Consider the following 16,291-nt stretch of genomic DNA (forward strand, 5'->3'; position numbering starts at 1 on the left):
TTGCGAGAGTGGTTCGACTCGAGCCTGAAACTATTGTGAGAGTGGTTCGAGTATGATGTCCCACAATGGTTGGGAGGAGAACAAAACACCTAAAGGTGTGGAAACCTTCCCCTAGCAAAAATTTTAAAGCATTTGAAGAAAAATCTTCCCCTAGCAAATTTTAATAAACCACCATTTAAGCGTAGAAACCTTCCCCTAGCAAATTTTAAAGCATTGAAGAGAAACTTCCCCCTAGCAAATTTTATCCCCTAGCAAATTTTAAAGCATTGAAGAGAAACTTCCCCCTAGCAAATTTTAAAGCATTGAAGGGAAGCCGGAAAGTGAGTCCAAAATCCAAGAATACAATATTTGCTAGCGGTGGATCTAGGTCGTTACAAATGGTATTAGAGCCCGACACCAGACGATGTGCCAGTCTTCTCACTGTTCCCCGAAGAGGGTAGACACGAAGCGATTTGCCAGTAAAGACGGTCCCCAAAGGGGTAGATTATTTGAGCCCGAAGGGGGTGGATTATGATGTCACACATTGATTGACATTGATTGAGAAAGATTACAAACCAACCATTTATACCATTTATAAGGGTGTGTAAACTTTCCCCCAAATGCGATTTATACCATTTATAAGGGTGTGTAAACTTTCCCCTAGCAAATGCGATTTATACCATTTATAAGGGTGTGTAAACTTTCCCCTAGCAAAAGCCGAAAAGGGAAAGCCCAAAGAGAACAATATCTACGTTAGATCTGGATCGTTACAGAAACTTGGCAGAGTTGTCCGACTCTGGCCCGAAACTACGGCAAGAGTGGTTCGACTCGAGCCCGAAACTATTGCAAGAGTGGTTGGATTCAAAAAGTAGCTCAGCTTGAAAGTGTGAATGGATTATGAAATTCCATGATATTTGAGAGAGACAGTAAAAGTAGCTGTGATTTTGTATTAGAGACTATTTCCACAACTCGGTTCGAGATCAGATCACACAAACCAAATGAAAAACTCTCAAACGCGCACCAAAATTTGAGGAAGCAAAAGGAAAACAGAATTTCAAACTACAGAAGCATCTATCCACAATCGCACCGATCCGATTCAACCTAAACGACGGCCGGCGGAAGGATCTGCAGTATCGCATCCTGTTCCGCCTTCGCTATTAGTATCACCTCGCCGCAACTGATTGGTAATCGATTCAGTAGCGGCGGCGGATGAACGTCCGGCAGAACGATCTTGAGAAATGTTTTGCGCACTAGAAAAGAGATCGACAGTCTCCGCGTCCGCAATTTTCCCCGATTCGAGCGGCGTGCCGTGCTTGTAAGCGACTCTTAGAGCTTCGTCTTCTGATAATTTCGCTTGAGCGACGCCGTACGTGATATCATCCTTGCTCTTCGCCATTGTTACTGTGCTCAACTCTCTCTCTCTCTCAAACTTGTGCTCCTGATTCGGTTCTCGAATTGTATATAGGCGAAGTTGAAATGGTGACACGCATCAGAGCGGCCGCTGAGAGATCGACAGGTAAGTTTCTTTCCGATGACTCGTCCGCTTCGTGTCTCTCTCAAATCTTTTCTGAAATTCAACTTTCTGATCTCTAATCCATGATAAAATTTGATTGCGAATATCATATTTGCGAGCTCAATCAATTGCGAGATCCATTATTCAAACCTTTAATAAGATCTTTCTTAATTGAAATATATTTAATTATTTTTCTAGCAATATTGTTTGAGCTTTCCTTTAAGGGAAGGTTTCCATCCACCCCTTTCTCTAATCGGGACGATGTCCCAAATTGATGGGGGAGGAGAACAAACCACTATTTAGAAGGGTGTGGAGCCTTTTAAAGCCTCGAGGGAAGCCCGAGAGGAAAAGCCTAAAGAGGACAATATCTGCTAGCGGTGGATCTAGGTCGTTACAAACCGCCACCAAATCCACCCCCTTCGAGGCCTAGCGTCCTTATTGGCACATCGCCTTGTGTCTACCCCCTTCGGGGAACAACCTCCTCGCTGGCACATAGTTTAATGTCTGGCTCTAATACCATTTGTAACGACCCAAATCCACCGCTAGCAGATATTGTCTTCTTTGAGCTTCTCCTTTCAGGCTTTCCCTCAAGGTTTTAAAACGCGTCTGCTAAGGGAAGGTTTCCATACGGTGCTTTGTTCTCCTCCCGTGAGACATCACAGTTATAGGCTTCCCCTCAAGGTTTTAAAACGCGTCTACTAAGGGGAGGTTTCCATACGGTGTTTTGTTCTCCTCCCCAACCAATGTCGTGTTTTGTTCTCCTCCTCAACCAAACCAATGTCGTGTTTTGTTCTCCTCCTCAACCAAACCAATGTCGTGTTTTGTTCTCCTCCTCGATCTTTCTACTTTATTACCTACCATATTTAATTAGGTTTTAAAAAGAAGATGAAGGGTAGGGAAACACAATTTTATACAACAGCATAGCATCATTTTTGTTTAAATATGTTGATTTTTATGGAATTATACATTTATTGTATAATTATTAAAAATAAAACATATAATTATTTAACATTTTTACATTATTTTCTTAAACTAATATGAAGTGAGAGGGAAAATTTGAGCTTAAAGAAAGAAGCGCGTGTTCGTCACGCAAGAAAGCACGCGTGGGATTTAGAGGACATTCAAGCCTTCAATAACGAGATGTGGAGGGGACTGGTCTAGAGAGGAGCCAGGAAAACCTGCGTAAAAGAAAAAGGGATAATCCATTTTGGATCCCTAACTAAATAGTGGAATTTCAGCTCTTCAAGATTCAGTGCGTTTTGGAGACGAAGAGAAGAATTGCCTCTGTGATTGATTTCTAATTCCAGTGTATGTTCATGATTCCTTTCTCTACCAAATTTCACGTCGAAAACGAAGAGGATTGATTGAATTTCGTACTTGCAATCTCTGCTTATCCTTTCATTTTTGTTCGTTCTGAAAAATCCTGAATTCTACCAAGTTTTTTAGACGATTGAAGAAGAGATACTAGATCTTAGAATACGTTATTGATTAATTTGATTTCAGAGTTTTGGTTCTGGTTTTAAATGCTAAGAAAGAAGGAGGATTTTGGGAGCGATTACTGTGAAGAATTAGGGTTTTAGTTTACTGAGTTTCAATGGCGACTCTGCTGAATACAGTGTCTCCAATTACAAATCCATCTCCAGAAACCACAAGAAGAGGATATGGTTTCTTCTCCCATATCCCAAATCTCCACAAGCTTTCACTTAGCAAGGGATTTTCTAAAGTTTTAGCATCGACGCAGGTTACCATTTCTCCTAAGGACACCATTTTCACACTGCCAAACTGGAGGATTGGGAAGGGCGATCAAAAGAATAGAGAACATAGACTTAATGATGCTTTTTTGAATTTAGAGTATTTGGTAGGGAAGGGCCAAAAGCCCGATGTGTTTCAAGCGACTCAGCTTTTGTATGATCTTTGCAAGGCCAGTAAGCTTAGAAGAGCTATTAAGGTAATGGAGATGATGATTGGCTCTGGAATCATTCCAGATGCTTCTTCTTATACCTTTTTGGTAAGTTCTTTGTGTAAAAGAGGGAATGTTGGTTATGCAATGCAATTAGTGGACAAAATGGAGGAATATGGTTATCCTACCAACACTGTTACTTATAATTCTCTTGTGAGAGGTCTTTGTATGCATGGGAATTTGACTCACAGCTTGCAACTTTTAGACAGATTAATCCAGAAGGGGCTTGTCCCAAATGCATATACATACTCTTTTTTGCTTGAAGCTGCATACAAGGAACGGGGAGCGGATGCAGCTGTTAAGCTTTTGGATGAGATCATTGCCAAGGGTGGGAAGCCTAATTTGGTTAGCTACAATGTTTTATTAACTGGGTTGTGTAAAGAAGGTAGGACAGATGATGCCATCCAGTTATTTAGAGAATTGCCTTCAAAGGGATTCAATCCAAATGTTGTCAGTTATAATATCTTGCTAAGGAGTCTATGCTATGAAGGGAGATGGGAGGAGGCAAATGTGCTTCTAGCTGAAATGGACGGTGATGATCGCGCCCCTTCGGCTGTCACTTACAATACATTGATTGGTTCGCTTGCCTTTCATGGCCGAACGGAACATGCCCTTGAGGTTTTGGAAGAGATGATTAGAGCACGATTCAAGCCCACGGCTTCAAGCTACAACCCAATAATTGCTCGTCTTTGTAGAGATAAGAAAGTAGATCGTGTTGTGAAATGTTTGGACCAAATGATTTATAGACATTGTAATCCCAATGAAGGAACTTACAATGCCATTGCTACACTTTGTGAAGTGGGAATGGTTCAAGAGGCATTCTCCATCCTCCAAAGTTTGGGCAACAAGCAACATTACTCTACTCAAGAATTCTATAAATCTGTTATTACGAGCTTGTGTCGAAAGGGAAACACATATTCAGCATTCCAACTTCTCTATGAAATGACAAAGTACGGGTTTACTCCCGATTCTTTTGCCTATTCGTCTTTGATCCGGGGGTTATGCATGGAGGGCATGCTTGATGAGGCAATTGAAATATTCAGTGTAATGGAGGAAAATAACTATAAGCCTGATACTGAAAATTACAATTCTCTCATTTTTGGTTGTTGCAAATCTCGAAGAACCGATTTGGCCTTAGAGGTTTATGAAACAATGGTCAATAAAGGTTACCTGCCCAATGAAACAACATATACCACGCTCGTGGAAGGGATCGTCCACGAGAAACAGATAGATCTAGCAACCAAAGTACTGAGGGAGTTGCAACTCAAGGATGTTATAAGTCAAAGCACAGTGGAAAGACTTGTTATGCAGTATGACCTAAATGAATTACCATTGTGATAGTTTCAGATGACTTGCTAGAGCAACAACAAACATCGCTGAAAGTTCATCAACAAGACAACAAAGTACTCTCTGGTATGACCCCCCAAAAAAAATTCCACATTTATCAAATGCAATATGTTCTTTGAGCTTTTTACTTTGTCTTAGAACTGGAAGCCTGTGAATCTGTACAAGATGATACTGCTTTTTTTGAGTTGCATAATTTTCAACTGATTACATGTTTTTGTTGATTAGGCTGCTTTTGTGTACATAAAATAACTCCAGTTAATTCCTTTATTCCCATTCGTTTTTTTCTTTGCCCGACTGTGTGCCAATCCGTTCGTACATATAATATGTATCGTAGTTGAAGGAAGATCTTTATGCCAACGTTCTGGTTCCCATCACTATCTACTGAGTTTTTTACTTCTCTAGATCTTGTCTTTAAGGAAGCTGTTTTGTAGGATGTTAAATCCCAAGATGAAAGAGTGAGGGAAGGGAAGAATCTAAGCTTGTGATAAATAGGACTATAACACATTTTAGTCTTTTCCATAATTAGTTGCATCTCTGATGATAAGCATACTCTAATTGTTCAAATTTTCAAACCCAAATAGTACATGCCTTTGGTGAAACATGACCAAAATAGCCTGCAAATCCCCCAACTTTTCCTCCTCTTACTGCCTTGTGAGAAGATCTTAGAAGAGAATTCAACATAGCCCAGAGTAAGCTACAAGTCCAGCAAAAGATTAGTGGGAAGGAAGGTGAATTCAGGTATTTGAAAGAAAGAAAGACATTTAGCTAGAAACTTATGACCTACCAAGTGCGACTTCTCCTGTGTGGCTCCATACGAATCTTATCTAGGTCAATCGATAAAATGGCGATGACAAGAGGTGCACGGTAGGGTAGGGGAATGTTGATTTCTAGATAAGAGTAGTTCAAAATCAAGTGTTTCAAGTCAAGATGATAGATTAATTCTCGCATATTCAATCCTTTTTCTTCATCTCTATCTTGTAGCCCGTTAGCCCGTCCCATCTCATCGCTTACGGTTCTTACTTTACTTGACTTACATACCCTCAAAGTTGAAATGCATTGAAATATAATCGATAAAATCGTCTAGAGAAACAATAACTCACTCCCACATAATAGGTACAACCAAATGTAATTATTATGACTCAAATAATATTCGAGAGACATCACATATGTAGCAATCTTGATCTTCTCAAACGCCAATTATCTTCTCGAAAATCACTATAAACACAAATTGTGGGTGGTTTAAGATTCTTTTCTCATGCATATGTCAAGTCTAGACATTTGTTAGGGTTCAACATACAAAACACCTGATCTTTCTTAGTGCCAAGCCTGTTCATGTGGTCGGTACACTACTTCTCAGTTGAGCCATTTGGTAGGATATCACTTGTATAATATCACTTGTATAAACAACATTCAACTCCCTGACCGCTCTATGATCCTCTCAACACTTGGTAAAGCTATTTTCCTCTCGCTTCTTTCACTCGATTTTGCAGTTTCGCCCCTCTATATGTAATTAAGTGTAATGCCAAACTGATTAGCTAAGAGAATCCTAAGAGAGGGTTGAGTGCTCAGTTGCAGTGTCTTCGCAAAGTGAGCGGGCACCTCTGCTACCAACGGCTAACTCTTCTTAGAAAAATGGTGTCCCTTTAACAACTCAATTATAATACTCAACCCATCAGACGGAGCAAAATAACATTTTAAGACTAAGCTAGCTGGATCTTTCTAACTGAGGAATCACTTCTATGTCTGCAGGTAAAATATTCAGCAGATACCAAGCCAAATTAAGCTTAACCATTGAAAATTTCTGAAATGGTTCAAGAAAAGCATTACATGCATGCATAATATATGTTATAACACACATCTTAAACGGAAAACAAGTCAAGTTATAGAAGTTTATCCAAAGTAATAAAAACCACAGGAAATGGTGCAAAACTATCTTCGTAAGAACACTACTACAACCTCCACGACTTCAAGCAGTTCATGCTCGACAGCGATGGAGACCATAAACAGTCTCAGGAGAAAGCTTGATCATTTTCCAGATATCTGCCAACTACTTTGACCTCTGTCTCATCTTTCGGCGCTTTCTCTTAAGCCTCCTCATACGCTTCTTCTTCCACTGGCATTCAGAACCACCCCCAAAAAGACATAAGTAAGAATTCTTTTAGACACGAGACAAGAAAAAGAAGAATGCAAAGAATCAAAGAAGAATTCAGAACCAAAAAACTATAAACCTCAATTTCCACGCAGTGGTGGGTGATAACAATGAATGTTATTCCAACATATAAGCCTCAAGTTGAAAGCAAAAGGAAAAAAAATGTACATAAATCAGTCCCAACAAAATGTTTACCAAAAAACTAGGGGGCCCAAAAGTTTTTGGCGTTTGAATGCACTACTCCCACCCCACCCACCAGTGAAAAAATAGTTTTTAAAAGCTTGTTTTTGTTTTTGGAATTTGACTATGAATTCAAGAAAGATAAATATCATTGTGAGGTAATTATCAAAAACTGATAAACTTATGAAAAAGATTATCGAACGGTGCTTGAAAAATAAGCTCTCGACACTGAAATGCTACACAACTTCGTCGCTTCAAAGATTTCTAAATACTATTTAGATAATCTAATACCTTTTTACTTCACAATCTTTGTGATGTCCCACATTGGTTGGGGAGGAGAACAAAACACCATATAAGGTGGTGGAAACCTTCCCCTAGCATACAAATTTTAAAGCCTTAAGGGGAAGCCCAAAGAGACAATATCTGCTAGCGGTGGCTTGGGCTAGGGTCGTTACAAATAGTATCAGAGCAGACACCTGACGATGTGCCAGCCTTCTCACTGTTCCCAAAGGGGGTAGACACGAGGTGATGTGCCACAGTCGGGGTCCCACATCGATTGGAGAAAGGAACGAGTTCCAGCGAGGACGTTGGGCCTTGAAGGGGGGTTGATTGTGATGTCCCATGGTGGTTGGGGAGGAGAACAAAACACTTTATAAGGTCGTGGAAACCTTCTCCTAACAGACTAGTTTTAAAGCTGAGGGGAAGCCAAAGCTCAAAGCAGACAATATCTATCTGCTAGCAGTGGGCTTGGGCCAGGGTTCGTTACCATCTTAATCTTGGTCAGGAATACTAAACCTACAACACTATTCCGCCCTCGAGTGGATAACATACCCCTATGATTCTACCGAGAGGTTTACACTGAAAATTAATAGAACTAACGATAACGTTTGATCAAATAAAAAAACAGAAAAAAAAAAAAAAAGGTCAGAAATCCAAACCGGTATGCCAACAATGACAAGTAACTTAAGATTCAGGATCATGGAGGAACAAACACAAATAGGAAAGTACATCCAAGGATAATAGCAAAAAACCCTAATCCCCTTTCCAAAGTTAATAAACCGTAAGAACATTAGTTTCCGACTCGCAAAGAGTGAGAATAATGAACACAGCTAGGAAAATGCATCCAGTTATCAAACCTGACAGAACTTCGGTCACACATTCCGACTCCAATCGAGGCAAAAACAACTAAATCCTCAAAGCATACAGAAAAAATTGAGAAAAATGCAAGAATAGGAAACAGTGATAACGAAAGATGAAGAAAATTAGGAAGATGAACCTTGGCTCTCATTGTTGATGGAGAACAAACTCGAACTTTGTCTCAGAAAAACAGTGGCAGGCCGATCTTTATCCTCTGTTCGTCGATGAATTGTGTGAACTGAAACGATAAACTTGTAGGTACCTTTCTCATTTATAGTGGCTATCAGAACCCTAAACCTCACTAGTGGAGGTCGACCGAGTCAGAAGGTTATTTTAGTCTTTTTGAAAACAAATTCTTTTTAAAAAAAAAAAAAAATTATTGGATTAAGCATACATTTACTTCGAAAACTAAAACTATATGATATAAATTAGATTTAAAATGTTGTTTTTCCACGCAAATGAGTAAGAAATTCAATATTAAGTATCAGAGGTTAAAGAATTTTATATTTAAATTGTAAGAAAATTAAATTAAATACTCAATTGAAAATTTATCAAATTAATTAATTAATTAATTTTAGATTAAAAAAATTAACGAAAAAAACAATTGTTGTCAATTATCTACTTCAAATTCATACGAAGTACACTATACTTTGATCTCAAAACAACAGGGGTCAAGGTCGGCGATGGGGGATAAGCTTCATCGTCAAGAGGAAAACAACCCAAATCACCCGCTAAGGCCCCTAAATGACTGCTCAGTGATAAATGAGGTAAGGGTGCAGAGACGGGAGGTTTGCCTAGAAGCAGCCACCCTTGAAAGAATGCATAATAGCTCACTGATCGAGTGCTCTTGCACCAAAGACGAACGGAGCTAAGCGATTTGCCGAAATTGTGGTATTTCTAATAAAGGTTTTTTTTTAATCAACTAAAATAGGAAATGAGAAATCTTTTTCAACCGATAGCTTGAATACATTTAAACTAATCTCACATGACAACCGTGTAGTACAACTCTACGACATTAGATTGTCAAGAAAACTCGTAGGACATTAAATTTTAAGTAGGTAACCATTGTAGCTTAAAACTATTCTATTTAAATCGGTTTATTATAACTAGATCATTTGAAAATTCTTATTTTAATAAGAAACTCTCCTAAAAACAAAACAGAACACAGCAACTTACAGGTTAAAATAATCTGCAAGAACCACCTGATTTCAGAAACAGAACTCTTACCCACAAATAGTTTTTCTATCACAGTATTTCCAAGCATAGTAGTCAAAATGGAGGGGTGGGGGCAGTAAAAGGATGCACACAGTCGTCAAAACCTTCGGACGCATGCTGCAGCTACGTACCATCATCGAAATATCTGCGAGACCTGAGTCCCAATTTGTATCAATTAAATAAATAGTTGGAATTCCCGACGTGATCAACTATTATGAGATTGCGAGGAACTTTGAGAGGAACGAATATCTGTAGAGAACAGGCATATTTTAGGGACAATGATACAAGGAAATAAATAATAAATATATTGCAATGTATAACGCATAGACAATCAGCCAAATGAGCCACAAAATGAATGCCTACTCCCCCCACTGGTTGTGGATGACTGTCAATCAGAAAACAAGCAATTCGTCTATAAAGTGAGGATCCAAATTATGAGACACCAATCTGAAGGAGCACTTTTCATTCTAGGGTAATAATCCGTGCGAGCGAAATTTGAAATTTTAGTAAGTAATTTCACTGCCAATGAAGCTAGAAGTTATATCACCATAACGTAATGAGATGAGAAGGAAGGGAAGGTGTAATAGCCCAAGCCCACCCTTAGCAGATATTGTCTTTGAGCTTTTCCTTTTAGGCTTTCCCTCAAGGTTTTTAAAACGTGTCTGCTAAAGAGAGATTTCCACACTCTTATAAAGGGTGTTTCATTCTCTTCCCCAACTGATATGGGATCTCACACTCCACCCCTTCAGGGCCAAGTGTCCTCGCTAACACTCGTTCCCTTCTCCAATCGATGTGGGACCTCCCAATTCACCCCCTCTCTAATCGAGGCCTAGCGTCCTTACTGGCACGCCGCATCGTGTCCACCCCCTTCAAGAAAAGAAAAGAGAAGAAAAGAGAGAAGAGAGAATACATACATACATATATATATATATAGTTAGATCATGGTAGTCATCTACCTAGCATTTAACATCTTAAGAGTTTCCTTGGCAACCAAATGTAGTACGGTCAGATGGTTGTGCCATGAGATTAGTCAGGATACACGCAAGGTGACCTGGACACACAAACACACAAGGCACTGATTCTAGTAGAGTAATATCTCTTAAATAGTCCACTCGGACCTTAAGTATCTAGTGATATTATGAGAGTTCAATAAACTTCCATTTGGAGTCACTCCAAAATTTTACTTCATTCTTCATACACAGAATTTTAAAAATGTAAATACCATATTTCCTCGACTAAGTTCCAAAATCAATCTTTTTCCCTATTGTCAAACCCTACTGCCCTCCACCAGTCAACTTCCATCTGTTTTGGTGGTATTCCCTATTTCTCTCTCTCTCTCTCTCTCTTCTTCCGTCTCCAGAGCTTCAGAGAGAGGGACAAGAGAAAGGTTGTCAGACTGTGAGAGATAATAGCACAGGCAGGGGACAGACAAGTACATTCAAGAAAGGATAAGGTAGAAAGCACTACAAGTATTTTTACTTCAGCTATAATGGTAATTACCCGGGGGTGAATATATGTGAAATTTCAATATCCTACGTACTTGTTTCTTGTTCCCAGAAGAAAACCTACATACATAGATATTCGAATGTCTGGAAACTAAAGGAAATTCAATTACAAAAACTTACTATAATAAGTGAATTTTATTACAGCATCTCATGGAAAGTATGTGTCATCAACATTTGAAAAAAGAAGCACAATGAAGAAAGAAATCAAGTTGTCAAGATCAAGACTGTTCTGTAAAGAAGCAAAATGATTTGTCCCATGGATGCCTCACCAAATGCAATTCAGAAAGCAAAACAAAATCATGATTTATGACCTCAGAGGCATGGCTTTAAAAAATCATGGCACTATGTTTGAACGAGAGAATAGATTCTTAGCCTAGAATTTTCAAAAACTAAAACGTTGGTCTCATTCAACGAAGAAACATGCCAGAATTGGTGGGCAGAGGCACATTAGGTACAAATCCAAATGCATATGTACAAAAAAAAAAAAAAAAAAAAAAAAAAAATCATATGATATTCGAATGAGGCCCTGAGAAAGAACAGCTGAGGTTTTGCAATCGATACCTCAATTCCACCTCTTAATTCAAAAGTAAAAGATCCTTATTGGTAGGTTTAAAATCGTCATTAAATCCTCTTTGTGCAACATGTTAAGGGGAAAGTTCTAAATCTTCCATAAGAAGTCACAACAGAGGTTTTCAAATGAATATATTGATTCCACACAGTTCAATGATGTAGTGAAAAGTTGCGTATAAAATCTGACAATTAGGAGCTAACAAAAATAGCCCACATAACTGCAAAAAGAATTATATAGGGAATGCCAGGAACAAGGATCTTTATTGAAGTTTTGAGTTGCCCTTGGTTCTTCCTGCATTATTTTATGGGAATAACACCTTTCCTTTTCCAATAGATGGAGAGAATAAGGACCTTCATTGAACAAACCTCAACAGCCAATGATGTTATTCAATAAGTTTCCATTAAATTAAAAGCCATAAAAGATAACAAAATTGAGGCCCGTGAAGGGAGAAGTCAATCACCTGGTAAATTACTCATCGAGATCGCCCGATCTATGTTATCTACTCTTCGTTGTACGGATCTTAAGATGGAATTTAGAGACAACACTCTCTTTCTTACACTAGAAATCCTCAAGGCATGCTGCATGATGAATGGAAAAGGAGCATCTTCAAGTAATTGATCCAGTTCTGTTAAAAGTTAAAATAATATCTTTTTATACCATTGAAAAAACCATGAAACTCAGAAGCTTCATTTTTGCATCTATGGCAAGAAAAAAGGTAAATTATGAGAGAATATCATTTACCTATACACTTCCCCTAAACTATATTATTGGACAAAGGAAGAAATTCTATTTTATATGATAAAACTAATAAAACAAAGTAAATGTAATCCTACCTGAAGTAAGTCGGTCAAGGGAAAATGAAAGCTGGCTTTGGCTTTTAAGAGTATCATCAGCTTTGGAGTCAAAATCCCTCATGATGTTCATAAGCGTGGAAGAGAGCCCATTTGCTAGAGCATTAGAGTTTCCCAAATTCATATTTGCAATATCATTCTCTTCCTCGATATCACCATTTGGACTAATAGAAGGCTCCAATTCAGCAGAGAATTTGCTGTCCTTGTTGGCAGAATCATCGTGCACTTTCTCCAGACTGTGCATCCCTTGCAATTTCTGAAAGAGATCACCAAGTTCATTATTCACAGTGAAAATCGCCCATCTGTAAGTTCGTTAGCTACCAGTATAGTGCGTCAATAATGTGAGACAACAAAGATAAAATGAAAATAGCTTCCACGATTTCAGCATCTAATAAGTGTCTAGAAACACCATAAAGTTAAGATCGCAGCTACTACAATTGAAACGGAACTAATATGCAGTTTCAATCGCGAAATCTTGAAGACCAGAACAGAAACTAGTCAATGCCGAGCAACAAACAATTACTCTGCTCTAATTTTGCCTCAAGAAAAGTGATCAATGAAGCAAGAAACTGAAAATATTAAGAGATGTCTGGAAGAAGAAAAATCGACACCAAATGCTACGATAATATTGGAACAATAAACAACAATGCACGACGAACGAAATGCTCGATTTCTGGAATTCTTGAACCGAGATCACTAGATTTTTTCAAAAACAAATTTGAGGCCATAACTCCATGATATGAAAAATTCCGCGAGATTAACATCCATTGAAACTCAAACAAACAAACAAAAAAAAAGGAGTAATACGAGCATAGATTGAGAACCAAATTCCAGAGAGAAATCACATCAGAAGTAAGAAAAAGGAAACTGCCACCTACCGTAGTTAACAGTCTCGCCAAACTTCACGAACTGTTCGTCGTCGCCGGTTGAATCGTCGGAGACGGAGATCAGCTTAAAGATTCCTGGCCGGAAAGATTAATTAAATATTAAAATTATTTTATTTTATTTTAATCTGAATAAATGCATGATTTCGAGGTAGCTGGGCCGGGCTTTCCATGCGGACAGTGTCCAGAGCATACACATGGGCCAGGCCCATTATATTTTTCCTCTGACCAAAATACCCTTGTATTTAATTAATAAAATTACATTTTATTTTATTTTATTATTTAAGGCTCTTACAATTTCTATTAATTTATTATTGTATTTACAAGTGGGAAAAAAATAAATAAAATTCACGAAAAAGTAAAAAAACAGAGATATTACACGCGAATAACACGTGACTCTTTATTGTTTTTTATTGTTAAATTAAAATAATTAACCTACGCCAAATTTAAAAATTTTGATTGGACAGAGATTGCAGCATTTTGTCCAATATAGACAAAACAATTATTAAATAAAAAAAAAAACAAAATCTCATTTTATAAATATTTAAATCAGATTTTTTTTTTAATTATATATTTAATATTTTAATTATGTTGGATAGATTAAATTGTTTTATATATTTTAAAATTGAAATCTAATTATTTTAAATTTTGAGGACAAAGGTTAAAAAAAATAATTAAAAAAGAAAAAGAAAAAACCTAACACTGTGCGTATAAGTCGAGCAAACACGCTCCTCCTTCATTCTTCAGTTCACTCCAATCGCGCTGAATCTCAAGCTCTGCATGATCGCCGGTGTCCATGGCTTCTGCGTGCGTCAACAACGTTGGAATACAGCCGGAGAATTTCCTCGACGGCTCACGTACCGCCTACACTTCTTACGGTTGGTTGAGCCCTCGCGCATCCTTCAGCCGCGAGTATCCAGACGACTCGTCTGCTAACCTCTCAGGCTTTAAGCTCAGTCCATCTGCCATTGCTGATACTCCTCAGACGAGTAAGCCGGCGATTTCAGGTACAGATCTAGAAGGTTCATCCAGTGATTTTGAGTTTAGGCTTGAAGATCCGGTTACTCTGATTCCTGCTGATGAGCTTTTCTTCGACGGAAAGCTTATGCCGCTGCAGATTTCATCGGTGAAATCGTCGGTTAAGAAACTCTCCTCGACGGAGATCGGTTTGCGGTCGCCTGATACAATGACGCCGCGTAGAGTAACGGAAATCGATGGTACGGATCCGTACTCGTTCTCTCCTCGCGCTCCTAGATGCTCGAGTCGGTGGAGAGAGCTTCTAGGTCTAAAGAAGGCTACTCAGATGACTAACACATCCGCGAAGAATGAAAATCCGAAGACGGAGTTGTCTTCATCGAGCAATAGAATGAAATCTCTGAAACAATTTCTTCACAGGAATTCGAAACTCGTGTTCTCCGAGTCCACAGATGCCCTAAATCATCCGTTACTGAAGGATTTGGATTACGAATCAGTTTTCTTATCCTCTGCTCGCCTCTCTCTTTCTTCTTCATCATCTGGCCATTCGCACGAGGATCTCCCTAGACTCTCACTCGATTTCGATAAGCCATCAAAATTCAATCAAGATCACAAGAATCGGATAAATCTGGTGAAAACGAGAGTATCGCAATCAGAAGCGAAGAGAATAGGGCGGAGCCCGGTCCGTCGGACTCCAGGGGAATCAGGTAGAGTGAAGAGCAGAGAAGTATCCATGGATAGTCCTAGAATGAACTCCTCAGGGAAAATAGTGTTTCAGAGTCTAGAAAGGAGTTCGAGTAGTCCGAGTAGCTTCAATGGCGGACCGAGATTGAAGCACAACGGCATCGAGAGGTCATACTCCGCGAATGTGAGAGTTCCGCCGGTGTTAAACGTCCCGGTGAGCTCGCTGAGAGGTTCATCGAAATCATCGGGGTCGATGTTCGGGTTCAGCCAGCTGTTTTCCTCGCCGCAGAAGAGGACCGAAGTGACTTGCGGCGGCGGTAAAGGCCAGACGAGGCAGCACTGCAGAAACCGGATCACTCGAACCTGACGGGAAATCGCCAGCGCAGATGAAGAATTTCCTATTTTGGAAGCAAAAATTTCCCAAGAATCCAAATTGGTAGGATAAAGAACGTCACCGTTTTGAAGTCCATGTAAATATGTAATTTTGTGTATTTTCCCCTCCCCCCCCCCCCCCCCCCCCTCAATTAACTTTAAATTGAATAGAAATGGCGTTTGAAAGACACGCTCTGAGTAAGAGCGTGAGAGAGGAAAGAACCTAAAAGAGTGGGAGCATGTTGAGATGCTGTCTCTTTCCATGAAGTCCAAAGTGGTGTCGTTTTGCCGATTTTAAACATGAAATGAATAATACTCTAGTAGGAAGGCCGTCAAGGGCAGGGGGCAGGGGCAGAGGCGGGCAGCTCTTACTTTTCATAATATAATATTGTTTTTTTTTTTCTCTCTCTTTTTAGGGTTTTGGCATCTTTTTTTAATTTTTTAATTTTTTAATTTTTTTTTTTTTTTTTTTTATGGAGTTTTGGAAATGATGCAAAAGTGTATTCAAATAGGGGCTACCCAGTGCCTGTCTGCTCTCAGTTGAATAGTCTTTTATGCCTCAGTCTGATCCAATGCAATTTTTGGTAGGGTATGTATGATAGATTTTATACCATTTTTTCAAAACTTTGGCAATTTTGGCTCATATCTTCAATTTAAATTTTTATCACTCTAAATAATTGACTTTAAATTTTACCAATTTCATTTCTATGTAATATCAAACTTTGACCGTAAGTGAACGCTTGATCCACAAACACTAAAACATTCTAGTCGATTATATATCAACCCAAGAATTAGGTTTGATACGAGATTATCTTAAGATCAAAACTATTGTGATAAAGAACAAGTTATTGGCTCGAGAATCAAACGCTCGTAAAATAGTATCATCCATCGTATTTTAATGTTATGGGCGTGTAACTAAAAGTTGTGAATTGCAAAATTTAAGAAGCTCTTTGTTAAATTCAGCTCACT

General features: G+C 38.7%; 4 protein-coding genes across 6 annotated transcripts; 2 read left to right on the forward strand and 2 right to left on the reverse strand.

Annotated features, from left to right (window-relative positions):
- Positions 1-901: 901 nt before the first annotated feature.
- On the reverse strand, positions 902-2,394 carry SMP1 (seed maturation protein). Its single transcript, XM_023669318.2, has one exon. It carries the CDS (start codon positions 1,373-1,375, stop codon positions 1,076-1,078), a length of 300 nt encoding a protein of 99 aa, XP_023525086.2. The 5' UTR covers positions 1,376-2,394; the 3' UTR covers positions 902-1,075.
- A 277-nt stretch (positions 2,395-2,671) lies between these two features.
- Positions 2,672-5,090, forward strand: LOC111788800 (uncharacterized). The gene has a single exon (XM_023669316.2). The coding sequence runs from the start codon at positions 3,087-3,089 to the stop codon at positions 4,788-4,790; it is 1,704 nt and encodes a 567-aa protein (XP_023525084.2). The 5' UTR covers positions 2,672-3,086; the 3' UTR covers positions 4,791-5,090.
- A 1,475-nt stretch (positions 5,091-6,565) lies between these two features.
- LOC111787988 (uncharacterized) lies at positions 6,566-14,126 on the reverse strand. 3 transcript variants are annotated; one of them, XM_023668111.2, is made up of 6 exons: positions 13,993-14,126; positions 13,286-13,369; positions 12,390-12,663; positions 12,017-12,181; positions 8,405-9,729; positions 6,566-6,912 (listed from the first exon to the last, which is right to left on the reverse strand). In XM_023668111.2, exons 3-5 carry the CDS (start codon positions 12,649-12,651, stop codon positions 9,686-9,688), a joined length of 471 nt encoding a protein of 156 aa, XP_023523879.2. In that variant the 5' UTR covers positions 12,652-12,663; positions 13,286-13,369; positions 13,993-14,126; the 3' UTR covers positions 6,566-6,912; positions 8,405-9,685. The 3 variants fall into 3 exon arrangements, with proteins under 3 accessions (XP_023523879.2, XP_023523877.2, XP_023523880.2); XM_023668109.2 differs by having other exon boundaries at positions 13,988-14,126; XM_023668112.2 differs by having other exon boundaries at positions 13,282-13,369; positions 13,988-14,126.
- LOC111787986 (uncharacterized) lies at positions 14,088-15,884 on the forward strand. Its single transcript, XM_023668107.2, has one exon. It carries the CDS (start codon positions 14,088-14,090, stop codon positions 15,315-15,317), a length of 1,230 nt encoding a protein of 409 aa, XP_023523875.2. The 3' UTR covers positions 15,318-15,884.
- Positions 15,885-16,291: the final 407 nt, after the last annotated feature.

Source organism: Cucurbita pepo, chromosome 2 (genome assembly GCF_057944985.1).
Source record: "Cucurbita pepo subsp. pepo isolate OVF chromosome 2, ASM5794498v1, whole genome shotgun sequence".
NCBI classification, from domain to species: Eukaryota; Viridiplantae; Streptophyta; class Magnoliopsida; order Cucurbitales; family Cucurbitaceae; genus Cucurbita; species Cucurbita pepo.